This window comes from Colias eurytheme, chromosome 31 (genome assembly GCF_061535395.1).
Source record: "Colias eurytheme isolate Ceu_HAF_F1 chromosome 31, ilColEury1 Martin Lab GWU primary, whole genome shotgun sequence".
In the NCBI taxonomy this organism is placed as follows: domain Eukaryota; kingdom Metazoa; phylum Arthropoda; class Insecta; order Lepidoptera; family Pieridae; genus Colias; species Colias eurytheme.
Window position 1 is genome coordinate 3,969,392 of NC_143010.1, and position 26,624 is coordinate 3,996,015.

Below are 26,624 nucleotides of genomic sequence, written 5' to 3' on the forward strand. Positions count from 1 at the left end.
TCAAGCTGCCAATTCATTATCTGTCAAATAATGTGTATTCTAGTGTCACAGTAATGTTTTTATAATGAAATTATTTTCGGAAATCAATTAGTTTTACTTAAATGTTTGATAATTTGACCTAATTATCGTCAATTATTACATATTAAATTACATCGTTAGTTGACTGTTAATTGGTAGCCATATTGAAAGATTTATTTGCTTTCCGGTGGAAATTAAAGGTCCATAAAATGTCTGTTAGTGAGAAGGTGTCCCTGTCTGATGCACTAAGCAATGTGGATGTTCTGGATGAGCTTACTTTGCCTGGTAAGTGTATTAGAACTTGGTACATTATTATATTTCATCCTATAATACTATGTACTATAATATATGTAGTGAAGTCCCATATCCCCAAGTGGGGTAAGATGCATTATGCATACATCTGTTTCACTGATCGATTTTCTTTAGGGACAAGTAGGTGATCAGCCTTCTGTGTCCTGCCAGACCGAGACATTATTTTTTCTTCGTCCACCAGGAATCGAACCCAGGACCCCTTGGTTCTACGCTCACGCGTCAACCACTGTACCAAGGAGGCGGTCCGGAATAATACTATACTATTACTTTTATAAACGCATGAATGTATGAGAAATATATATTATATTATTATATTATTAGCCTTTGTTCGGACTTTACATATGTATGTAGTTATATATGCTCGGTTTGACCCATTTTTGCGTGTCCGTTTGCCAGTTGGCAAAGGCCTCCTCCAATCTCTTCCATTCGGGTCTCACTAAGGCCACTCTACCCCAGGTTGTACCCGCTACCTGTCTAATGTCGTCATCCCATCTTTTTTGGGGTCTCCCTCTCTTTCTCTTTCCTTCTCTTGGGTACCACTGTGTAGTAATTTTGCTCCATTTTTCTTTACCCCTGATCATGTGCCCCGCCCATTTCCACTTTTGCCTTCTTATCTTCAGTGTTATGTCCTGGACCTTAGTCTTGTATCTGATGCTACTTTGCTTTATTTTGTCTTTTCTTTTGATGCCAGTCATGCTTCTTTCCATGGAATTTTGACAGATGCGGAGTTTATTTGTTATGTTTTTTGGTAGGGCCCACGTTTCACTTCCATACGTCAGCACAGGTAGGATGCATGTGTTGAATAATTTAGTTTTAGTTGAAATGTGTAGGTTATTGTCTTTCATTACTTCTTTAAGAGACCAGTACTTTTTCCAGCCATTTATAACTCTTCGATCGACCTCCTTGCTTTCGTTGTCCTCTGGGGATATTAGTTGGCCGAGGTAGATGTAATCTTCAACATATGACATTTGTTTTTGTTCCACTGTTACCGGGTATTTTTTGCCATTGGTCATAATTTTTGTTTTGTCCGGATTTAGCTTTAATCCTGCCTTCGCACTTTCAGACGCTAGGTCATTTATCATCTTGCTTAAGTCCTCTGGTGTTTTTGCAAATAATACAATATCATCCGCGAATCTAAGGTGCGTCAGCGTGCGGCCATTTATCAGTATGCCCATGTCTTTCCATTTCATATTCCTGAAAATCATTTCCAGTACTGCCAGGAAGAGCGTTGGTGATAGGGGGTCGCCCTGTCTCACACCTTTTTGTATTTGAAACCTATTTCCTTCCCTTTCTAGTTGAATGCAGGCAGAACTGTCTTTGTATATGTTTCTGATAATTCTAATATAGTTGTGCTCTATTCCCAGTTCCTTTAATGCTTCCCAGATTTTTGAGTGTATCAGAGAATCGAATGCTTTGCTGTAGTCTATGAAAGCTATGTAGTATGTAAGCTGATATTCTGTATATTTTCCTATGATTTGTCTTACAGTATGGATGTGGTCTAGTACCGAGAAGTCTTTGCGGAAACCTGCCTGTTCTATTGGTTGTTGCTCATCTAGTTTCCTTCCTATTCTTCCCAAAATAACCTTTGCAAAGATCTTATAAATGTTAGACATTAGGCTTATGGGACGGTAGTTTCTTATGTCGCAATGATTTCCTTTTTTGAATATAAGGATAATGGTGGATTCAGTCCATTGTTTTGGGATCATCTCAGTGTTAATTACATTGTTGAAAATATCGGTTAAAATTGGTGTCATGATTGTTTTGGTCAGCTTAAGTATTTCATTTGTTATGCCATCCGGCCCTGGAGCTTTATCAAGTTTCTGTGTGTCAATAGCTTTTTCAGTCTCTTCCCACATGATGTAAGGTATCGATTCATTATCTGGGAGTTCAATTTCTCTTTCATTTGTTTTATATTTGTATAGTTCTGTGTAATAATCAGTAGCAATCTTAAGGATTTCATTTCTATCAAACTTTCCCGCTCCACTGGTTTCCTCCATTTTTACAATCCATTCCTTCTTATTAGTTAATTCTTTGTATGCCTTTTTTATTCCTCCTGTGCGTCTAATATGTCTCTCTATTGTTTCCATTTGGCGTTGTCTCCTGTCTTTCCTTATACTCTCTTTTATTTCTTTACTAACTCGGGCAATTTCTTTCCTGTTTTTTTTTGTGCTTTTTGCTTTTATTAGGTCTGCTCTTTGTTCAAGGAGGTTGAAAGTTTTGTTGGACATCCATTCAGGGGTATCTTTCTTGTTTCTAAATTCTATGGTACTTGTGGTTATTGCTCTTTCTAGCCAAGTATATTTCTCTTGCATTTCAGCGCCTTTTGTTTCTGTACTGTATTCCTTAAGTTTCGAGTTGAGCGAGTTGGCTACTTCTCCTATATTGTTTTTATTGATTTTTAGAATCCCTGGGCTTGTTTTTGGTCTGGAATTCTTTGGTTGGGATGAATTCAGTTCAGCCCTGACCATACGGTGATTAGTGTTGAAGTTAAGGTTGTTGATGACATTTATGTCAAGGAAAAATTTTTGTTTATTAGTCATTATAAAGTCGATTTGGTTTTTTGATTTGCCATCGGGTGACAGCCAGGTCCACATTCTATTTTTCTTTTTCTTGAAGACAGTATTTAATATGGTAAGGTTATTTTCCATTGCAAAGTCTAAGAGCATTTTTCCGTTTCTGCTTCTATTTTTTGAGTTGTATGTGTAGGGGCCTAAAATCTTGTCCTCTTCTTGCTGGCGTTCACCAATTTGTCCATTGAAATCGCCCATCACAATTATGTTTTTGTGGGCGTGTGTCTGTAAAGTTTTGTTCAAATTGTGATAAAACTGGTTAATTTTTTCAATATCTGCTTGTTCTGTGGGTGAGTATACTTGAATAATTGTCCATGGGTCCCTGTAGTCTGGCAGTTCTAAGTTCAATAATGCTATGCGCTCTGATACACCATAAAAACCTTGTATGTGCTTTGTTAGATGTTTCTTTACTAAAAATCCCACACCATATTGTCCTGGGGTCTCTCCTATATGATATAGCAAGTAATCTGGGTGTGCGACAATGTGTTCTCCCATTCTTCTCACTTCACTCATCCCGAGAATATCCCAGTTTGTGTTTTTTAGTGCTAATGATAGTTCTGATAGGTTTTCTTCTAATCTTAGTGTCAAAACATTGAGAGTAGCAATGCATATTCTTGTGCGCTTAGTTGTTGGAATCTCCATTTTGTATTTTTGATTGGGTAGAGTGCTTTTGATGTTGTTTGCTTCTTTTTGGTGTTGTTGATTTTGTATTGGAGGGTTTTGGTCTAATTCCCCACGGGGACCAACCGGATTGGGGAATGCAAGTGTTTTTTGTTTCTGTTGATGTTGAATATATGTTTGATTCCGGTTAGTATTTGAGATAGGTATTTTTGTCGGACATAGAGTAGGCTCGCTCGCGCATGCGTTGAAAAGCATCTGTCCGCTGGATTTTCTTGCTAGTGTTGTTGGCTTTTTCCTTGGGGCTTGGTGTCTCCGGCGTTCTTTTCCTTTTTTCATTTTCACGAAAAATATTGGCTTGTGCTTTGCGTTTCTCTATGGTTTCCTTAGAATAGTCATTTGTAATATAAGTGTTTTCTTTCATTTTTTTCTTGTTTCTTAGGATCTGGATTTTTTTCTGCATAGTCGTTAGTGTTAGCAAGATCGGTCTTATTTTTCCATTTTCCTTTATTTTACCCAGGCGATGCACTTTGTTAATTTCACTGTTTTCGAGAGGCACCTCCAAGTCCGTGATTGTTTTAGTTACCAGAGCGCTTAAATCTTCGTATCTCTCTGTGCTAGGTTCGGCGATTCCATGTAGAATGATGTTATTTTTCCTAGCGGTTAAATCTAATGTTTGTATCTTCTTGTTCAGTGTTTCGACTTCCCGCGAAAGTCTTATATTTTCCGCAATTATGGGCTGTATTTTTTCATCTACCATTTTAAGAACGTTTTCTGTTATTTGAATTGTTTGTTTGGTGAGCTCTTCCTTCATTTTTTCCAGAAGTAACATCATCTCGCCTGACATTTGTGAACTCATAATGGCGGCGGATAAAATTTTATTTCAACTGAACAATGCGAGCCCACGTTTTGAAGACAGCGTTTATGATGTGTTAGTTGTTACGTTGTTTGCCGTTTTTGTTTTTAACTTCTTGGGTTGGTAGTTTGGTACTTTAATTACGATGAAAAGTTAGTTTGATAAATTTCAAATGACAATCGACTTTTTAGGTTAAGTTCGTGTTCGTGCTATTTTTGATACACTTTTTTATTATAAAACGTGTTTTCCGCACTGAATTTATTTTGTATGAGAAATAATAGACATTATTTTCCGCAAAAACGACTGATCGGATAGGGATGCAACTTACTAAACAGATTATAAATATAATTTTCTTTTAACTAAGTAACTTTACAAGATAAAACATAATTGAGTAGTAGCTAGTAAACCATAATTTATATCATAAAATGACTCATATTATCATCATCCAAACTAGTAATTATTGAGTTAAATTTTTTTTTATTATTATATCTGCGATCAGTCGCTAGCGGCTAGACTATAAGCGGATATGTTGAAGGCGCATATGGCAGGAAGGATGCTGCCCCCATTGGAGTCCACCCTTTATTTTATCGGGCTTGGTAGCCGGCAGTGTTGACTAGTCAAAAATGTCTCGTCGTTGAGTTAAATAACTCACTAAGAATTACTTATTTGTTATCCTTATAAAATTCAAAATATCTTACTACGTTTGTGAGGGTGTGTGTGTGTGTGTGTGTGTTTGTTACTCTTTCACGCAAATTCTACTGAACCGATTACAATGAAATTTAGCACACATATAGAGGGTAACTTGGATTAACACATAGGATAAGTTTTATCCCGGATATCCCACGGAAACGGGATCTATGCGGGTTTTTCTTTGAAAACGCGGGCGGAAAGCTAGTCCTATATAAGTGTACATAGTTTGTATTACTGAAACATATTATGTTCAAACAACAATCTTGATATTATAAGGAAAAATATTGTTTGGCTTATTTAGTTTAATTTAGTTATTTATTTGTTCAATTAGTACAAGACAAATAATTAATGTTATCATGTATCTGTATTGGCTATATATAACACTAACTGTGCTCCGCGGTTTCACCCACATTGCTCCGCTCCTGTTGGTCTTAGCGTGATAATATATTATAGCCTTCCTCGATGAATGGACTATCTAACACTGAAAGAATAGTTCCCGAGATTAGCGCGTTCAAACAAACAAACTTCAGCTTTATAATATTAGTATAGATTCTTTAGCTCAGTTACTCCATCTACATGGCATTTTTCAAAATTTTAGTCTACTTAAATAGTTTTCTCTACAATCATAGCCAAAAATCGAATATTAATGTTAATACACATATTTCAGACGAGCAGCCCTGCATCGAAGCAGCCCCTTGCTCCATCCTCTATCAAGCAAACTTTGACACAAATTTCGAAGATCGTAATGGATTTGTCACTGGCATCGCTAAATATATTGAGGAAGCTACTATACATGCCAACTTGGTGAGTATTTGCCTAAGGTTGAGTTAAGTTATACCCTACTAATATTATAAATGCGAAAGTTTGTGAGGATGTGTGTGTGTTTGTTAATCTTTTACACAAATACTACTGAACCGATTACAATGAAGTTTAGCACACATATAGAGGGTAACTCGGATTAACAGATAGGATATGTTTTATCCCGGATATCCCACGGTTTTTCTTTGAAAAGGCGGGTGAAGCCGCGGGCGGAAATATAGTAGTTTATAATTAGTGAGTAATCATTTAAGGTAAATGTTAAAAATATGTAATGACAATTCAAAAGTGCTTCTAGAAGAAGTCTAATTGAATAAATAAATGTTTGAGTTTGAGCTTGAAGCTAGAAATTAAGTTGCGGTTTATTTAACCCATTGAGCCCCAAGCGGCCCGATCGGTCCAAGACAAAATAGATTTTCTATTGTGTCTGTGGTTCCGGGGCCTGAGTTATTAATATTACATTTTTTTTTAATAATTTATTTTACGAAAATATTTACGTAACAAAATAATTGATATCCGGTTTGCCAGGTAGTTTTCATCAATTTATTCAAACAGGTACAAATTCATCGAACCAAATATCTTAAAAAAATCTGTTCAGCCGTTCCTACACATATAATAATAGATGTAGAGAGAAGTTTATACTAAATTATGTATAGTAATATTATTATTAACTTTCCAAACACTGTCTGAAACCTAATAAATGTTATACTAAAACCTTCCTCTTGAACCACACATCTATTCAAAAAAAAACAAAATCTGTTGCATAACTTTAAAGATCTAAGCACACATACATACTTTAGGACAGACAAGCGTGGCTGCGGTGAGGCGAAAGACGTGGGTTCGAATCATTCCGAGTCTTTTCCTTTATTAAAAAAATCTCATATGTATTTTTATATTTCAGAACGAACTCCTCGAAGAAGGCAACGCGCACGCCGTAATGCTATACACATGGCGTTGCTGCAGTCGAGCGATACCACAACCTCGTTCAAACGAACAACCGGACAGAGTGCATATATATGAGCGAACAGTGCAAGTGTTGGCCCCCGAGGTCGATAAACTGCTGCAGTTTATGTATTTTCAGGTATTTTTATATATGTATATAATTTTCATTTTTATCAAAAATCTTAAACATATTCAAAATTGTTAGAACTAGACAATATTTATGAGTCCAAGGAAGGCTTTCGATTAAAAAAAGAATAATTATGATGATTCTTTTTTTTTTATACGGTATATAAAAATTAAAAACCTTTCTATGTAAGTCAGTTGAAAATAATTCGAGTTTCATTTTTAGCTTGTGGGTATACCATTCAAATGTTAAATGATAAAAATTGATTAAAAAAGCTGGATTTGAACACACACCTTATCATATCATGTTTAGATATTATTTTTCATAAAATAACATACATAATATTAAATAATATATAATTTAACTAGCTTCCGCCCACGACTTTGTACGTGCATCCCCGTTTTTCCCCGTTCCCGCAAGAATTTCGGGAAATCCTTTCTTAGCGGATGCCTACGTCCTAACATCTACCTGCATGCCAAATTTCAGCCCGATACGTCCAGTGGTTTGGGCTGTGCGTTGATAGATCACTATATCAGTCACCTTTGAGTTTTATATATATAGATTTCATGACTTCTAAACAAGGTCTAGAAATAAATGTTTGAGTTAATAGCCAGTTTTCATCATGTATTTAAATCGAAATCGGAAAATTTATAAAATTATTTGTTTTCAGCGTAAAGCAATAGAAAGATTTTGCGGCGAAGTCCGTAGGTTATGTCACGCAGAGAAACGAAGAGATTTTGTATCGGAAGCTTATCTATTAACGCTAGGCAAGTTTGTCAATATGTTCGCTGTTTTGGACGAACTGAAGAATATGAAAAGCTCGGTTAAAAATGATTATTCTACGTATAGACGGTGAGACCTTTTCCTATATTTACGAATTAGTGAAAATTATTATTTGCATTACAATAAAAAAAAATTTCACAATTAGTTGTAGGTGGCAAAATAAAAAGTTTTGTAAATAAATTTTGGTTGTTATTTTTTGGACTCTTAGAGCGTATACGCACTATGCGGGTAGCCGCATTGCGGGTAGCCGTCCGGCTGACCGCAAGCACAATTATGTACGTAATATTCATTTCTATGCGCACTGTGCGGTCTGCGGTAGCCGCATCGCAGTGCGCATAGAAATGAATATTACGTACATAATTGTGATTGCGGTCAGCCGGACGGCTACCCGCAATGCGGCTACCCGCATAGTGCGTATACGGTCTTACATCAAATTTATTAAAGTCTGTGACGTCAAAATATGGCGTTAAGCAGATCCTATTCATAGTTAGATTGCATAGTATGTAGCTTTGTACTGTAGAAATAATTTTCAATTTGTTTATTTATTATTTGTAACTCTTTGCAAATTCACCATGGTTTTTGAAGTGAAAACTTCTTTAGCGGCGTTGAGCACTTTTTCTGTAATGGGTATAAAATCTTAAACTCGCGTCAGGACACGTGACCTGATCGAAAAAGCGTAAGACGGATACCATTCCAAAATATCAAACATGCTCAACGTTAATAATCAAGTTTTCACTTCTGCCGGCTCTCCCCCAGTGCAACCCGTCTTTTTTTTATTGTTATATAATTGCATGGTGGATTATGGCCTTGGTTTTGCCCGCATTGCTCCGCTCCTGTTGGTCTTAGCGTGATATATAGCCTATAGCCTTTCTCGATAAATGGGCTATCTAACTCCGAAAGAATTTTTTAAATCGGACCAGTACTTCCTGAGATTAGCGCGTTCAAACAAACAAACTTTTCAGCTTTATAATATTATAACGGCCTTTCTAATAAAAAGTTAAACAATGGATAAATTTCTACCATTTTCTACCAAAGCTGTGTCCTGCTCTTGCTCACATGAAACGTCAATCATAAAAACGAGACAGGTTATTGCAATAACTATCCATTGTAAAGCGAATGGGTAACATTTTATTAGTAAGACCGTTAGTTAATAAGTATAGATTAACATTAGTCCCTAAATAAATATGTAATTTGATTTTATAATCAGATATTTTATTGTATTTTCCACAGAGCGGCACAATTTCTAAAAGTAATGTCCGACAGTCAGAGCTTACAAGAATCGCAGAATCTATCTATGTTCCTTGCTACACAGAATAAAATAAGAGATACAGTAAAGGATGCCCTTGAAAAGATAAATGGTGAGTTATCTTTCTTTTAAACTATCTTTTTAACATGCTTTTATTGGCTTCACCTGACCACCGACTCCTTTAGACTCAATTTTGACTCTAAACTGAAAACTCAAACTCAAACTCAAACTCAAACATTTATTTATTCTAGAAGCACTTTTGAAACGTCAATACATATTTTTTTACATTTACCACCGATTCGGAAAGCAGTATCTATGGAGAAGAACCGGCAAGAAACTCCATAGTTACTCTTTTAAATCATATCAGTATTACAATTTAGTTTTACAAAATATGTAACTGTATATTATCGTAATATGCCAAAGAACTGTCCTGTGGTTTTTACGCGATAACCCTCCATGGGTTTTTTTTAAGAATAGAATAAGAATAAAATACATTTATTAGGATCACCAAAGTACCACCACCACATAAAAAAACAATAACAAAAGCACTCTTAAAGACTATAGAAAAAAGTTTTTATCTTCCATATATTCCTTAGAGCGTATACGCACTATGCGGGTAACCGCATTGCGGGTAGCCGTCCGGCTGACCGCAAGCACAATTATGTTTTTTTTTTTTTTTTTTTTTTTTTTTTTTTTTTTTTTTTTGTGGTGTCTCTCAATGTTAGCCAGAAGGGCTTCTACATTTTAACGCGGACGCGGGGGTGAACTGAAGGTTCACCCTGGTAGCGACATGCACAAGGGCGTCCCCCCTTGACGGGGACCACGAACCTCGGCTTGAGCTGTCGCTTGAGTGGAGGAGGCCAGAAGGGCCCTAATCGGACGGGCGCTCACCCGGGTGGGCGCGGGAACGCGGAACAAGGGACCTCGTCTTCGCCGGCGAAGACGGTGTACGCTTTCTGCTGTGGTGTGTGCGGTGTCGCGGTTGGTTCGACGTTGGGCTTCAATCGCCGAGTCTAGCCGTGCGTTGGCTTTGGTAATGTCGTCGTCGGAGTCGTCCAAGACGTGTCTCGGCCGCCTGCGACGACGAGTGGGATCGGGGTTCGCGACGTATGCGATGGCCTTTGTCACCAATGGGTTGGGGTGGTTTTTAGCCTTGTCGAAGTAGCGCTTAGACGCTTGCTTCATCCATTGGGCTATGGTGGGGAGTTCTAGGTCCCTATGTAGGTCCACGTTACGCACGAACCAGGGCGCTCCAGTCGCCGTTCTCATGAACCGCGACTGAATCGTCTGGAGCTTGTGTATGGAGCTGGGAGCGCAATGCGCGAAAACTACACTACTATAAGTGAGGATAGGACGGACCACCGTTTTGTAAAGTGTCACCTTATGTCTAAGGGACATTTTACTGCGACTGTTTATAAGGTAATAGAGCCGGCTAAGAACATAGCTGGCTTTCTTACGGACTGCCTTAATGTGGGCTTTAAATGACATGTGTGCGTCTAGAGTGACGCCTAAGAATTTGGTGTGCTTTTGCCACGGAATGACTTGGCCATAGAGTTTGACACTATCTATGGCCACGGGGCCGCCGCGCCTGAAGAGCACGGCGGCGCTCTTGTCGGGGTTCACAGTGATACCCCATTTGCGAAACCATTTGCCTAGTGCATCGGTCGCGGATTGTAGGAGTGGAGTTATTCTTTTGCGGTATGGACTCGACACGTAGAGTGCCGTGTCGTCCGCGAAGAGGGATAGTTGCACTTTATCGTGCTTAGGGATGTCGCTAGTGTATAGCGCGAATAGGAGGGGCGACAAGACGGAGCCCTGAGGGACTCCGGCCTGGATGGGACGTGAAGACGAGAGCGTGCCGTCTAGTCTGTAGCGGAAGGACCGGTTAGACAAGTAGTCTCGTATGATGAACACGAGACTGTCTGGCACGCCGAGAGTGTACAGTTTGTAAATCAAACCGTTGTGCCAGACCTTGTCGAACGCCTTCGCTACGTCAAAGAAGACCGCTCCCGTTCTGTGGGGTGTGAGGCGGGTGAGGCCCGCGAGAATGTACTCCGTGATGCGGTGTACTTGGTGAGGACATGAGTGAGCTCGCCTAAAGCCGAACTGTTCGTCCGGGAGCAGCTTTTTGGCAATGACTGCGTCCCAGAGGCGTTTAGAGATGATTCTCTCATAGATTTTCCCCAGAGAGCTGAGGAGACTGATGGGACGGTAACTAGATGCCACGTTCCGGGGTTTGCCCGGTTTGTGGATCCCGATCACAATTGCTTCCTTCCACTTAGCGGGGAAGGTACAATTGGCCAGGAGACAATTAAAGGTGGCTACTAGGAGAGCGATAAGGGCGGGCGGCAGGCTTTTTAGAGCTCTATTGGGAATAGAGTCTCCGCCTGGGGACTTCCTATTGGCAAGTGACTTGATGAGTGATTTTACTTCGGTGGCCGTCGTTGGTGACAAGGGCTCGGCATCGATACGAGGGGTTTCGGTAAAACGTGCGATCTCTTGGTTAACTACGTTAATGTGAGTCGAGTCGGTCATGTCGAGATTGGGGGAACATTGTTCCTCTAAACTGTCAGCTAAGCATTCGGCCTTCTCAAAATCGTCAAAAGCGGGAGGTTGGTCAGGGCGAATGAGCGGTGGCGTGGCGGCAATACCATCAGATTTGAGAGTCCTCGCAAGCCGCCAGTAGGCAGTGTGCGAGGGAGAGAGATCGCTAAGTAAAGAGTCCCACCGCTCGTTGCGTAATTCGTGAATTCGCTCTCTTACCTCTCTCTGTAAGGAACGAAGTATTCTACGGTTTTCGTCTGTCGGTGCTCGGTCGTAGGCGCGCGTCGCCGCGTTCTTATCGCCCACCAGCCTTCGTACGTCCGGGGGCAGATCCAACCGGTGGCCGAGGCCAACGGGGACCCGCCGGGACGCGTATTCAATCTTGGATTGAATGTGGCTGGTGACCGAGGAGACCGCGTCGAGCGCCTCTACGACCGTGTCGATTTTGTCAGGTACAGACTCCAGCTCTGGCGAGTCGACGGGCTGTAAGGCCTCGTGCAACTTTCGCCAGTCTACCTTCGTCATGTACTCTACGGTGGTGCTATCGGGGGGACCCAGTTCGAACAACACGGGCCTGTGATCAGAGTCGAGCTCGTGCAACGTTTCAACGGAGCGCAACTGTAGCGTCACGTTCCGCATCACCGCCACATCGAGCACGTCCTGTCTGTGTCCCGTGTTCTTCGGAAAATGAGTCGGTTCTAAGGGGCCTACAATCGTGACGTTAAGTAGGTCAGTCAGTCGGTCTAGTCGTTTGCCATTGGCATTCTCGTAGGAGCTATTCCAGTTCCAGTGCTTGCAGTTGAGGTCGCCGGCCAGAATGACCGAGTCGCCCAGTGCAAGCAAGGCTCTGAGATCGCTCTCCAAGATTGCCTTTGACGGTGAGAGATAGACCGAGGCGATTATGACGGGTTGATGACCGGTCATAGACACCTTGATCACTGTGGCTTCTAAGTTAATTAGAGGCGGCGTGTCGATGGGCGTGCAGTGCAAGGCCCTTCTGTAATATATAAGGGTGCCGCCTAAGGGGCTGTTTACGCGGTCGTTACGCACCAACATGTAGTTGGCGATTCGCGGATTGCGGTTAAAAGGCTTAAGGAATGTCTCTTGCATTACTAGCACATCGACACGCCGTCTAGTGACAAAGTCCCTAACTAAGTTAGTCTGTTTGAGAAGGCCGTCCGCGTTAAAAGTAACTACGGAGATCGCTCTGGGTTTAATTCTAGCTGTAGTAGCCATTAGGGAGTTGTGTTGATTTTATTTATTAGCTCCCAATGGGTGAATACAGTGATCATGGCCTCATCACGGCTTTTGGCGTTTCTTAATTTCTCGGCCACTAGATTTACCTCATCAGGGTTGAGGTTGAGGTTTTTAACATAATTCCTAATGTAGATAACGTTTGATAAGAACTCGTTAGGCGAGGCTAATTCTAGTGAGTGCACTTCAGCTGAAGGCTTCGGTGCTGCTTGTATGGCGGGAGCCGCTGAAGGCAGCGCCGCCACGCTCGGCTGGGCCTGCGTCACTAGTGACGGAGGTTTCGCCCAAGCGTTTGTTTTGGGTGGTGGAGCCGGTATAAAGGCCGGCTTTGGTTGTGGGGGTTGAGCCCCGGCGCGGGCGATCCCGCGAGGTTTGTTCGCCTTCTGGCGACCCCCCGCCCTGTGTCTGGGAGCCTTCGGGCAACCCCGGTAGTTCGCGGGGTGACCCGAAGTCTCACAGAGCACGCAGGACGGTGGATCCTCATTAGGCAAATCCTTGGACCTCGTGCAATCCTCCGTGCCGTGGTCGCCTAAACATTTGACGCAGCGAGGCCGCGAGAAACAGTTACGAGCAGAGTGCCCGTAAAGTTGACAGCGATGACACTGTCTAATATAGCTGTGGGAGTCGGGTGTTTCCACCTTAAGCCCTGAAAGTTTGCAGCAATGCCGCATTTTAAAAATGTCTTTACCCTTCGGGGTACGATCTAGGACCGCGAGGACCATGTCATATGGTGCTTTAGTGATTCTATTGTGCATGCGGAAGCACTCCTGCACAGGGAAACCTTGGTCTTTCAAGTCATTGAAGACTTGATCGGCAGAGATCTCTTTGGGGATCCCTTTTATAACGACTCTTAAAGAGCGTTCCTCCGGAAGGGGGAACGAATGACCGCCTATGTTTTGGTCTCTTAAATATGAAGTGAAAACCCTGTGATGGGTAGACGTTAATAACTGAACTCGAATGTTGTCCTTAGTTGGACGAGCTTTGAAGGGGATACCTTCATTGTCTAGGTAGGCTGAGATCTTCAGCCACGCGGACTTATCCCTCACGTAGACGGGGGGAGGGGAGGGCGGTTTGCGCGTCGCGGCGTTGCCCGCGGTCGGGCCTTCGGGTGCCTGAGGGGCGGATGCCTGAGGGGCGGGGGGCGCACGGCTAGATTCGGCGCGCGCGGAATCGCGAACGGTCGCGTTCCGTTTGGCGGGCGGAGCAGCATTTTTTAGTTTGCGTCTCTTTTTATTTGTGACGGTTTCGAAGCCGTCTGACGAATTTGAGGACTCCGCCTCCGATACTATCGACTCTGGAGCGCTCTCGCACTCCATAACGGTCGGGGCTTCGAACCCCGCTTCGACTGCCACTGGGGACAGCGGTGGGGACTCAGGAGAGTCCCTTAACGGTTGCGCAACGGGCGCGGCAAGTTTTTGAGCCCCGGCGGCGCTGTGTGCTTTAAATGCATCCAGCACCTCCGGGTTCTCCCTGACTAAGAAAGCCATAAAGGCTTTTATATCTAGGTCCTCCAACGAATCGGACATCCTAACGGTTTTTAATTTTTCCTAATTGTCGTCCTAGCGGCCCTCCCCGCTTCCGGGCGGGGGGGGGGGGTTGTGTGCCTACACGTATGTATGTGTGTGTGGTGTGTTTGGTGCGTCCCGCTGGTGATAGCGGGGTGAGGTTGTCACTACCTAACAGTTCGCAGAGGTCTTGGAGTGACCCCCTGCGAAAGCGTGACGTGGACCCGTCAGGAGTAGTTTTCGGCCGAGTCCGGGCGCTAGCGAGCAGTTGGAGTACCTGCCCGCCGTGGCAGTGCCTACTAAGAGGACCCCGGACTCACAGTCACCGAAAAGCTCCCGAAGCGGTGAGGCTGTACGCCGTTTATACAAACGTGCGGTATCTGCGCCCCACAGATACTTCCACCGGATGGTGTTAATTTCTCCGAAGCCCGTTTGACACCGTTAGGTGGGCAACGGAGAAACCGCGACTGGCGCGTCGAGAAACAAGAATTAGTTGTACGCTGCGAGTGCAGCTGCGGTTGCACCGCGACTGACCAGGTAGTAAACTACCTGAGCAGGCGGGGTGGGACCGGTCGCTTATCGGTCGCTATTGTTCACAACAAAGGCGCGGGTCACTTCCCGGAATTTGCCTTTCGGCGAATCTCAGGTAGCGGTCCCCCGTCTCTACGGAGAACAATAGACGGCAGGTAGGGCGCTCTTGCTAAGCACGAGTGCTCAGCTCGAGTGCCAAACCCGGTATGAGCGCAATTATGTACGTAATATTCATTTCTATGCGCACTGCGATGCGGCTACCGCAGACCGCACAGTGCGCATAGAAATGAATATTACGTACATAATTGTGCTTGCGGTCAGCCGGACGGCTACCCGCAATGCGGTTACCCGCATAGTGCGTATACGCTCTTAAACGGACAGATTTAATTCAAACTTTGTACACTTATCAAGGATCGGTGACAATACAATAATCTCATGAGCGTGTTGTTTAGTTTTTGAAGTGAAACCTCTTTAGGCGCGTTTAGAGTAAAATTGCCGTCATGGCAGTGCCGTCACGTCATGGAGTAAGGCGACGATTTTAGTATCTATGAGCGTTTAGAGTAAAATTTCAAGGTCGCGTCATGGTAATACCGTCACGTCATGGAGTAAGGCGACGATTTTGGTTCCTTCTTCAATCTTGCCAAAGAAGTTTCACTTCTGACACGTCATTATTTATAGATTTCTAAACTAAATTATCTTATTACAGGTTATGAAGACCTTTTGGCCGACGTTGTGAATATATGCGTGCATATGTATGAAACAAAAATGTATCTGACGCCGTCTGAAAAACATATGCTTGTTAAGGTATAGTATTTTTATTAATTACTAGCTGAGCCCCGCGGTTTCACCCGCGTGGCTCAGCTCCTGTTGGTCTTAGCGTGATGATATATAGCCTATAGCCTTCCTCGATAAATGAACTATCTAACACCGAAAGAATTTTTCAAATCGGACCAGTAGTTCCCGAAATTAGCGCGTTCAAACAAACAAACTCTTCAGCTTTATAATATAAGTATAGATAAACCGTTATTTTCGTCACTTTATAAAATTGAAAGGAAATCAGCACTTTTAAAAGTTGCCTGGTGGAGATCGCTATTAGCGATAAGGGCTTCTGTGCATTGTTTACATGTAGTTTTTTTTAAATATGTTGAAAATGTTGTGCAATAAAGACTTTTTATTTTTTATTCATTAAGTTCATCTTTTATTTATAATCATCTATATTAATTGTAATTAGCATAATTTCACGAATAATTTATTATAATGTATGTATGAAATCATTAAAACACTAAATTCGAAACCTATACATTAAAAGTTCCTGTAAATTAGAAAAAATGTATGCGTGTACTAGAGTACACACGTAAGAAGTGAAACTTCTTTATGACCTTAAAAATGTCACGAGTATGGCGTAACGCAAAAATGTCACGCGTACGGCGTAACGCAAAAATGTCACGCGTACGGCGTAACGCAAAAATGTCACGCGTACGGCGTAACGCAAAAATGTTACACTAAATTTTTGTCCAACCCCGATAAAGAAGTTTCACTTCAAAAAAAAAATGATTGCTATGTATGTCGGCACACGCTTGACCGTTATACTTTTTCAGGTAATGGGCTTCGGTCTATTTCTAATGGACTCAGACGCTTGCAATATCAACAGATTGGATCAAAAGAAAAAGATTAAGTTGGACAGGATTGATAGAATATTTAAGGTAATAATATTTTTATATCTTGCATAAATAAGGTTATGATTTTTTTATTTCAGTTTTTCGTGTTTGTGACCAAATTAATTCGAAACGGCTTCGCCGATTTTGAATATTTTTGCGCATAATTTGTAGGTAGTCAAATAATTTAGTTTACCATCCTTAGTATTGGCAGAATAACGTTTATGAACAGCTAGTTTTAATAAGAAATAAAATTTATACATTACTAGCTGTGCTGTTCGGTTTTACCCGCATTGCTTCGCTCCTGTTGGTCTTAGCGTGATGATATATAGCCTTCCCTGATAAATGGGCTATCTAACACCGAAATAATTTTTCAAATCGGACCAGTAGTTCCCGAGATTAGTGTGTTCAAGCAAACAAATAAACAGTCTTAACCTTTTAATATTAGTATAGGTTATTTTTAGATCTATACATATAAATAAAATTATAGCATACCTACTATCTGTCGTCCAAGTTTCACGCAAAAACTACTGTACTGATTTTGATGAAAATTTGAGTGTACGCACGCTTAAAATCGTCACTGGCATATATTATATTAGAATTCTGTATAATAAAATAAATATTAATAATTATTTTTCAGAACCTCGAAGTGGTACCGCTATTCGGAGATATGCAAATAGCTCCCTTCAATTATATAAAGAGATCGAAACATTACGATCCAAGCAAGTAAGTTATCTGTACTTGTACCTATATCTATACTAGCTGCACGCCGCGGTTTCACCTGCAGTGCTCCGCTCCTGTTGGTCTTAGCGTGATGATATATAGCCTATAGCCTTCCTCGATAAATGGGCTAACACCGAAAAAATTTTTCAAATCGGACCAGTAGTTCCTGAGATTAGCGCGTTCAAACAAACAAACAAACTTTTCAGCTTTATAATACACATTAGTATAGACTAGCTTTCCGCCCGCGGCCTCGCCCGCGCTTTCAAAGAAAAACCCGCATAGTTCCCGTTCCCGTGGGATTTCCGGGATAAAACCTATCCTATGTTGCTCAGTGAAGATGCAGCTTTCTAATGGTGAAAGAGTTTTTGAAATCGGTCCAGTAATTTATGCGTGAAAACCATACATACATACATAAATTACAAACCTTTCCTCTTTATAATATTAGTATAGAAGTATAGATAGTATAGATAAATTTTGAGTTGAGTTTGAGTTTCTGACTGTTTTAAATATTTTTTTCAATTCTTCACCAGGTGGCCGCTATCATCAAGTCCGAACCCACCTTCTCCGCAAGCTGACCTGATGGTCCACCTGCCTCAAATACGTGAAGAACACCAGAATTATATATCCGAATTGGCCAGATATAGCAATGAGGTATGTATCACTATAAAATATATATGTACCATAAAATAATAATATGTAGTTAAAAAAAACCAAAAAACACGCTTTTTATAGAAAACCGAACTAAAAAATAGAAAATTTTATCAAATTAGTGTATTGTCATCGGTCCCCAATAAATCTACAAAGTTTGAACGAAATCTGGCCGTTTAAAGTGGGTCAAAATCGCGCCCAAAGAAGTCGGTTACAAACAAACATACAGGTGAAGCTAATATAAAGCGTGTAATATATGTTATCCTTATAATTTTGCGGGTTGTCTGGCAGAAATCGCTTACAGCGATAAGACCGCCCGTACATATTTTAACTTGTATCGCTCTTCTTTTGTAATTCTGTATGTGTGTGCAATAAATAGTTTTTCATTCATTCATTCATTCTGTCCCTATGTCCCTTTGTATGCTTAAATCTTTAAAACTACGCAACGGATTTTGATGCGGTTTTTTGACGTGACAACGTCTTATAATTCGATAGAGCCGGCTGCACGCAGGAAAAAACATGACTCATGCGGCGTTACCTCGCTCTGAGGCGTTCCATGTAAGGCTTGAAGTGCAAGCGAGAGCGGAACGAGCGACAAAGAAGCACAATCGGACGTTGTCACGTTCAACTATCGTCAGTAAACCGACTTTACAGACAACCAATTTTTTTTTAATAGATAGAGTGATTCAAGAGGAAGGTTTTAGTATATAATTTATTAGGTTTTAGACAAAGCGGGCGAAGCCGCGGGCGGTAAGCTGTAATAAGAGATTTGGAGTGTCCGTTTGTAACGTCAAAATAAGAAATATTAATAAGCGTAAGCGTTAAAGAGCGTGTGTGCCGAGCACACGTGTCAGAAGTGAAGCATCTTTGGCCAGAGAAGATACCAAAATCGTCGCTTTACTCCATGACGTGACGGTATTGCCATGACGCGACCTTAAAATTTTACTCTCAACGCGCCTAAAAAAATTTTACTTCAAAAATTCCTATTAATTGATGTTGTTTTTGTTACGGTTTTACACAAAGGGTAAAACGGGACCCTATTACTAAGCCTCCGCTATCTGTCTGTCTGTCTCCAGGCTGTATCTCATAAACCGTGATAGCTAGAAAGCTGAAATTATCACAAATGATGTATTTCCGTTGCCGCTATAAAAACAAATAATTCCCATACAATAAACGTGTTTTTTTCGTATTTTTTTTTGCTTGAAAGTACGGAACCATTCGTGTGCGAGTACGACTCACACTTGGTCGGTTTTTTATTCTATTTTTGAATTTTTTAGCTATATTAATAAAATTGTATGTTTTTCCCTCCAGGTGACAACAACATTCAAAGAGGCCGGTTCGGACACGGAAAACCGTGCAGTCGCCGATCTCTGCTTACGCGGCTTACAACTCCTCTCATCTTGGTGTTCAGTATTAACTGAATTGTGTTCTTGGAAGTTGTTGCATCCTACAGATCATGCTACCAACCCGAGGTGTCCGCCTGACGCTGAGGAGTATGAGCGGGTGAGTGTGGGGAGGAGTGAGGAGAGGGGAGGATGGGTGGGTAGAGGGGAGGGTGAGCGTGGGGAGGGGAGGATGGGAGGGGAGAGGGGAGGATGGGTGGGGCGAGGGGAGGATGGATGGGAAGTGGGGAGGAAGGGTGGGGAGATGGGAGGATGGATGGGAAGAGGGGAGGATGGGTGGGAAGAGGGGAGGGGAGGATGGGTGGGGAGAGGGGAGGATGGGTGGGGAGAGGGGAGGTTGGATGGGAAGAGGGGAGGATGAGTAAGGAGAGGGGAGGATGGGTGGGGAGAGGGGAGGATGGGTGGAGAGAGGGGAGGATAGGAAAACCGTGCAGTCGCCGATCTGTGCTTACGCGGCTTACAACTCCTCTCATCTTGGTGTTCAGTATTAACTGAACTTTGTTCTTGGAAGTTATTGCATCCTACAGACCACGCTACCACACCCGAGGTGTCCGCCTGACGCTGAGGAGTATGAGAGGGTGAGTGGGGAGAGGGGAGGATGGGTGGGGAGAGGGGAGGATGGGTGGGTAGAGGGGAGGATGGGTGGGGAGGATGGGAGTGGGGAGGATGGATTCCAATTTTATTGGAATATGTGATAAAACTATTCAAAATTATGCTACTTTTTTTTTAAAGTCGAAATGTTGATGATTTGTCCACCGTACAGGGGGGTAACCGGCACCTTTAGAATAACAGTCTTATTATGGGTACGTTTTGTTGCGTTCACAAAATAATCTTACTTTTTTGGCACCGGGACCTTCTAAAACATATGGAAACCAATTGCAACAAGACTGTTTCGAACGGTTTCGAGACGTCAATCGAAAAATTGGAACCGGCACGCTCTCTTTGACATTTAGCATTCTTGTTATAATGTCAATAATGACAGTTTTAAGCAATTTTAGTGAAGTTGTAAATATGGAACTTTTATAACATTATTTTGAATATTATTAAAAGAATACACATCAAATTTAAGTGAAACGTATGTAGTTGGAAATCTATTTAATAAATGAAGCTTTTAAAGAAGATAATACATTTATTATATTAAAAATGCAAAATTAACATAACTACATCGGGTTGTTCCAAGAAAAGGCTTCAAACCTTTTGATTTAAGAAGAATCGTGTAAATAATTTATTATTGCGAAGTGCGCAATCATCACGAGTCTCTATGAGATATGGGGGCATCATATTATGAACAATCTTAAAATACAATTATAACCTACAGATTTATCTGTGTAAGATAAAAGTAATGTAAGTACCATACCCAATGCAAATCTTAAGAGTATATTTAAAAATAATTTGGAAAATCCAAAAGTGCACGCCTCATAATTTTTTTTTAGTAAATATTTATTAATTATTATTTTTGTTTATTTAATAACAATTAAACCACATCGAATCAGACCCTGAAAAATGAAAGGGTTCTATTCCTGAGCATACTCAAGCGTAAGAGAAAAAAAAAGACTCGATTAGTAAAGTATTTCGGTCGCTATCGTGTTAACAAGAAAAAGGATCCGCACATACAGACACACGGACGTCCAAGACAGAACTTTTTTAAACTGTTTTTTAACTAGTTTAAATAACAAAAATGACATCAAAAATATCATGAACGTTAAAAATAGTGTTTTTTCTTAATATGTGTGTGTATGTATTATCTTACAAGTGCAATGTATGATACATAAAGACATTTTAAGTTTGAAAAATCAGGTGTTTTGCGCGAAGTGACAGTAGTACCCACCTCAACGCTTCGCTTATGAGGCGTGCAATACGTTTGTTTATGTACACATTCTCCACTTGTTATTTCTCTATATAATAAAATGCAACCCTACTTACTTATTCTCTAAACATAAATTTTATCTAATACTTACCTACTTAATGTAAATCTATAAAAGATTGTTTATTATTTCTTCTTGATTCAATTTATTTTATCATGTTATATTATTTATATAATAAAACACTTAAAAGTAAATCTACACTCAAATGCACTACCCATATTATACTTATGTTAGGGATCTCATTTAATTTTGAGAAATAATACCATTATTTATTTCCAGATTCTACAATCAATTCCGAGCACTAGGGATAAGATTACCCAGCGTAACTACATGGAAGCATTGATAGTATTCAAGAAGCTATAAAGTGCAAGCGCAACATATGAATATATTTTTTTCAATAGGAAGCAATATCATGCTTTAAATGTATTAGTGCAATTAAAAACATATTTTATAAATCCAAAATCTTTATTTAGTCCTTTTTATTTATTCATTGACAAAACATTTGCTCCTTTACTTCTCTTGATAACATTTATATATAAAAAAATGTAATAAAACATGGAATTATTTGAAAATAGATTCAATTCTATTTTGATTAAATATTAATAATTAGGTATATTACTCAAATCCAAATTTGTAAGTAAATAGCATATTAAAAAGACCCTTGATTAAAAAAATAAAGTCTTATTTATAATACCAGCCTTATAAAACTTAAAATGCAATAAACAAAAACTTTATATTTACATCACAATGAATAATTCCTACACTAACAGTTTAATGGTATTTATATTTTTATTTTAAATTTAAATCAATTATTGTATTTGCATAATATAGAGTAGATAAATAATTCAAAAACTTGCAGTACTTATGTATACTTTTAATTTCATTTTTATTAAACTTAAAAGTTAAAATGAAAACAATGTAGGTACTATATTAAGGTACAATTAAATTTTTACATTTTCTTTGAATATTTTAAGTGTAGACATGGTGGCGCCTCCCCCAACTTGAAGTTCTCACTACCACATGATCATCTCCCAAGCCGGTACTTCCTTGTTCAATGTTTGGGCAAGCCGGCAATCAACACAACTGTGAAAGATAAATTGGATTTAAACTGATTCTTTGTTGCTTTAACATTTAATAAGTACATTTAATGTTTACTTTTATTATTAAAGGGCTTGTCATGGTGTATGTAATTTAAGATGTTTTTTTAAACAATGTCGGTATAGTTTGTTAAATAATAAATACTTTATTTGTTAATCATTTTTCAAGTATTTTAACATTTTAGTTGTTTATCTTGCAATTCTTAATATCGTATTAAAAAAAAGTTAAATGTGTAGGTGTGTAATTCCCACAGGTAATTCCTTACGAAACTGTTAATATAAGTAGCTTCTAACCAAACATAGATAGGTTTGCTTATAAATTAATATAAATATTTACTTTTGACCAGCTGCTCTAGTTTTTGTGAACTCCCAAATCATTTGCACTTAAACTTTCAGCAGAGTATTCTATCAACTTCGTCTCATCATAACTTTTACCTCGTTGGGAGTTATTCATGTACCTATCTTTGTCTTTGTAATTTCGGGGTCAGGGAGCTTCGCGCACTCTGCACAATGTTCTGCTGTAAGTTAAATAAAAATTACTTCAATTAAGTAACAATAATCAAAACAGACGAAATCATGCAAAAACCAAAACTTTATTCGTAAAAATATATCTCTGTAGTCTGTTATCATAAATCGTCCTCACTCGTACTTTATCTTACCTTGCTATTTCAATATTGCTTTTTCGCACTTTCTCATTTATCCAGAGATGAGATTCACATATTTAAGTTTATGTTTATCTGAAATTTTAGATAATAATATGAATTATTAGGACAGTGACATGACATTTTGATTTTTGACGTTTAATGTTCGATACAAATCATTACGACTTGGCCTAAAAGCCTCGTAGCCAAGCCATTAATCTTAAAAAAATAGACAAAACTTCGGAATTCATTCGCTCTTTGGACATTGTAGGCAATCGTATAGTAATCATGTTGAAAAGGCTCCCGGTACCAAAATAAAGTAAGATTATTTTGTGAACTCAACAAAACAAGGTTGTTATTATAAAAATGGCGGTGATTGAAAATTAAACGTCAAAAATCCAAATGTCATAATCACTGTCCTCGTATTATTATCTAAAATTTGGATAAATCAAATTGAAAAATTGCGAAAGATAAGTAATATGCATTAAAGAATGCATGAAAGAGGCATGAAAGAGCAATTGAAATAGCAAGGTAAGATAATATACGAGTAATAAATATATCTAAAACATTGGACGATTTATGATAACACAGATATAATTTTACGAATAAAGTATTGGTTTTTGCATGATTTCGTCTGTTTTAATTATTGTTAATTGAAGTAATTTTTATTTAACTTGCAGCAGAACATTGTGCAGAGTGCGCGAAGCTCCTTGACCCTGAAGTTACAAAGACAAAGGTACATAAATAACTCCCAACGAGTTAAAAGTTATGCTGAGACGAAGTTGATAGAATTCTCTGAAAGTATAAGTGCAAATGATTTGGGAGTTCACAAAAACTAGAGCAGCTGGTCAAAAGTAAATATTTATATTAATTTATAAGCAAACCTACTTATCTATGTTTGGTTAGAAGCTACTTATATTAAAAGTTTTCTAAGGCATTGTACCTACACATTTAATTTTTTTTTAATACAATATTAAGAATTGCAAGATAAACAACTAAAACGTTGAAATACTTGAAAAATTATTAACAAATACCTAAGGTATTGTTAAAATAAATATATTGTTTAAAAAACTTCTTTTTAGACGTTTACATACACCATGACAAGCCCTTTAATAATAAAAGTAAACATTAAATGTACTTATTAAATGTTAAAGCAACAAAGAATCAGTTTAAGTCCAATTTATCTTTCACAGTTGTGTTGATTGCCGGCTTGCCCAAACATTGAACAAGGAAGTACCGGCTTGGGAGATGATCATGTGGTAGTGAGAACTTCAAGTTGGGGGAGGCGCCACCATGTCTACACTTAAAATATTCATATTTGTATCATACATCTAAAAATGTAAAAATTTAATTGTACCTTAATATAGTACCTACATTGTTTTCATTTAAGTTTAATAAAAATGAAATTAAAAGTATACATAAGTGCTGCAAGTTTTTAAATTATTTATCTACTCTTTATTGTGCAAATACAATAATTGATTTAAATTTAAAATAAAAATATAAATACCATTAATCTATTAGTGTAGGAATTATTCATTGTGATGTAAATATAAAGTTTTTGTTAATTGCATTTTAAGTTTTAAAGGCTGGTACTATAAATAAAACTTAATTTTTTTTAATCAAGGGTGTTTTTAATATGCTATTTACTTACAAATTTGGATTTGAGTTATATATATCTACCTAATTGTTTTTAATAAATATTTAAGCTAAATAGAATTGAATCTAATTTCGAATACTTCCATGTTTTATCACTTTTTTTTATATAAATGATATCAAGAGAAGTAAAGGAGCAAATGATTTGTCAATAAATAAATAAAAAGGACTAAATAAAGATTTTGGACTTATAAATGTTTTTTATTGCACTTAAACATTTAAAGTATGATATTGCTTCCTATTGAAAAAAATATATTCATGTTGCGCTGGCACTATGGCTTCTTGAATACTATCAATGCTTCCATGTGGTTACTCTGGGTAATCTTATTCCTAGTGCTCGGAATTGATTGTAGAATCTGGAAATAAATAATGGTTTTATTTCTCAAAATTAAATGAGATCCTTAACAACAGATTACATAAGTATAATATGGGTAGTGTATTTGAGTGTAGATTTACTTTTATAGTCTTATATTCTATATAGGTAAATAATAACATGATGAAATATATTGAATCATGAAGAAATAATAAACAATCTTTTATAGATTTACATTAAGTATTAGATAAAATTTATGTTTAGGGAATAAACTGTAGAGTTGCATTTTATTATACAGAGAAATAACAAGTGGAGAATGTGTACATAAACAGACGTATTTTTAAATAGATTTGCATTGGGTATGGTACTTACACAGATAAATCTGTAGGTTATATTGTATTTTCAAATTGTTCATATGATGCCCCCATATCTCATAGGGACTCGTGATGATTACGCACTTGTTTACTATTTAGGTACACGATTCTTCTTAAATCAAAAGGTTTGAAGCCTTTTCTTCGAACAAGCCGATGTAAAGTTCTATTATTATCTGATAACTGTCAAATTGTCAAATAGATCGCAGTTCGCACCGGTCCCAATAATTGAGTGAACTATTACGAGTGACGTCATCAAAATTGCTAGAAAAACAAAATCAGTTTAACGCTGCAACAAGCTTGCGTTAAGGGTGTCACGGTACGAAAAGACATAGTAATGTTATAATAAGCTTGCTATAAGAGATGCCGGTTACCCCCCAGAACTAGTTTTCTTGAAAAAAAAAGATTCTCTTCTTTCTTTAAAGAAAGTGTTTTATTTAAATAAAACATTTTCTTTGGTTCATATTTAATTGTATAAATGTTATTAATGCGAATGTTGTGTACACCTATCTATACTAATATTATAAAGAGGAAAGGTTTGTATGTATGTATGTATGTATGTATGGTTTTCACGCATAAACTACTTGACCGATTTTGATGAAATTTGGCACAGATAATCTTTAGACCCTGAGAAAGAACATAGGCTACCTTTTATTGCGAAATATGTACCACGGGCGAAGCTGGGGCCGACCGCTAGTAATTGATAAATACATTAGATACAATTAATTAGATAATGTCTTCCTATATATAATGTAATGTGTATTTATTGTTGTGTGTTCCATAAATAAAATAAATAAATAAATAAACATTTGTACACTGAAATTCAAAATAAAAAATAAACATTTTTTTCTCTAGGCGACTCGATACAACTATAGTTCGGAAGAGAAATTCGCCACAATCGAAGTGATAGCAATGATAAAAGGGTTACAAGTGTTAGTGGCTCGAATGGAGACAGTTTTCGCGGACGCAGCAAGGAGGGCTATATATGCGGAGTTACAGGATTTCGTGCAATTGATGTTAAGGGAACCGTTGAGAAAGGCGATTAAAAATAAAAAGGATTTGATTAGAAGGTAAGTAAGTAGGGGAAATTTTAATTTTAGTGTGCAATTAAAAAAAAAACTAAATAAATCGCCATAAGAACTCTTTTAGAAATAAATAAATATTTCATGACAATTTTTCTCACACGGCAAGATCTGATACTAACATAATAAGCTTTCGCTTGTGTTATGGAAAAACAAATGGCTGATAAACATACATATTTAATTTTAAATAAATACTTATTCATACATATAATTAACACTCAGACACAGAGCAAACATCTATGTTCATCACACAAATATTTGCCCCGACTCCCGAGTGAGAATCGAACCCGTGACCTATGGAAGGCAGGGCCACGACCAACCAAGCCAACCGGCCAGTCGAACTTTAAAATTATGTTAATAAAAT

The 26,624-nt window shown here is 38.7% G+C and overlaps 1 protein-coding gene and 2 long non-coding RNA genes across 3 annotated transcripts in view; 2 read left to right on the forward strand and 1 right to left on the reverse strand.

The window, feature by feature from the left end:
- Cyfip (Cytoplasmic FMR1-interacting protein Sra-1) overlaps window positions 1–26,624 on the forward strand; it is a 42,739-nt gene continuing 16,115 nt past the window's right edge. Inside the window, exons 1-11 of the mRNA XM_090118842.1 lie at window positions 1–303; window positions 5,732–5,868; window positions 6,782–6,961; window positions 7,617–7,798; window positions 8,960–9,087; window positions 15,516–15,613; window positions 16,408–16,512; window positions 17,105–17,190; window positions 17,718–17,838; window positions 19,147–19,338; window positions 26,034–26,248. Coding sequence (XP_089974968.1) covers window positions 228–303; window positions 5,732–5,868; window positions 6,782–6,961; window positions 7,617–7,798; window positions 8,960–9,087; window positions 15,516–15,613; window positions 16,408–16,512; window positions 17,105–17,190; window positions 17,718–17,838; window positions 19,147–19,338; window positions 26,034–26,248 — 1,520 coding nt within the window. The 5' untranslated portion in view covers window positions 1–227. The remainder of the gene's footprint in view (window positions 304–5,731; window positions 5,869–6,781; window positions 6,962–7,616; window positions 7,799–8,959; window positions 9,088–15,515; window positions 15,614–16,407; window positions 16,513–17,104; window positions 17,191–17,717; window positions 17,839–19,146; window positions 19,339–26,033; window positions 26,249–26,624) is intronic.
- Window positions 21,874–22,990, reverse strand: LOC149895540 (uncharacterized). Its single transcript, XR_016458487.1, has 3 exons — window positions 22,860–22,990; window positions 22,538–22,718; window positions 21,874–22,186 (listed from the first exon to the last, which is right to left on the reverse strand). It is a non-coding gene; the product is annotated as an uncharacterized LOC149895540 (long non-coding RNA).
- LOC149895541 (uncharacterized) lies at window positions 23,232–24,663 on the forward strand. The gene is made up of 3 exons (XR_016458486.1): window positions 23,232–23,372; window positions 23,522–23,695; window positions 24,035–24,663. It is a non-coding gene; the product is annotated as an uncharacterized LOC149895541 (long non-coding RNA).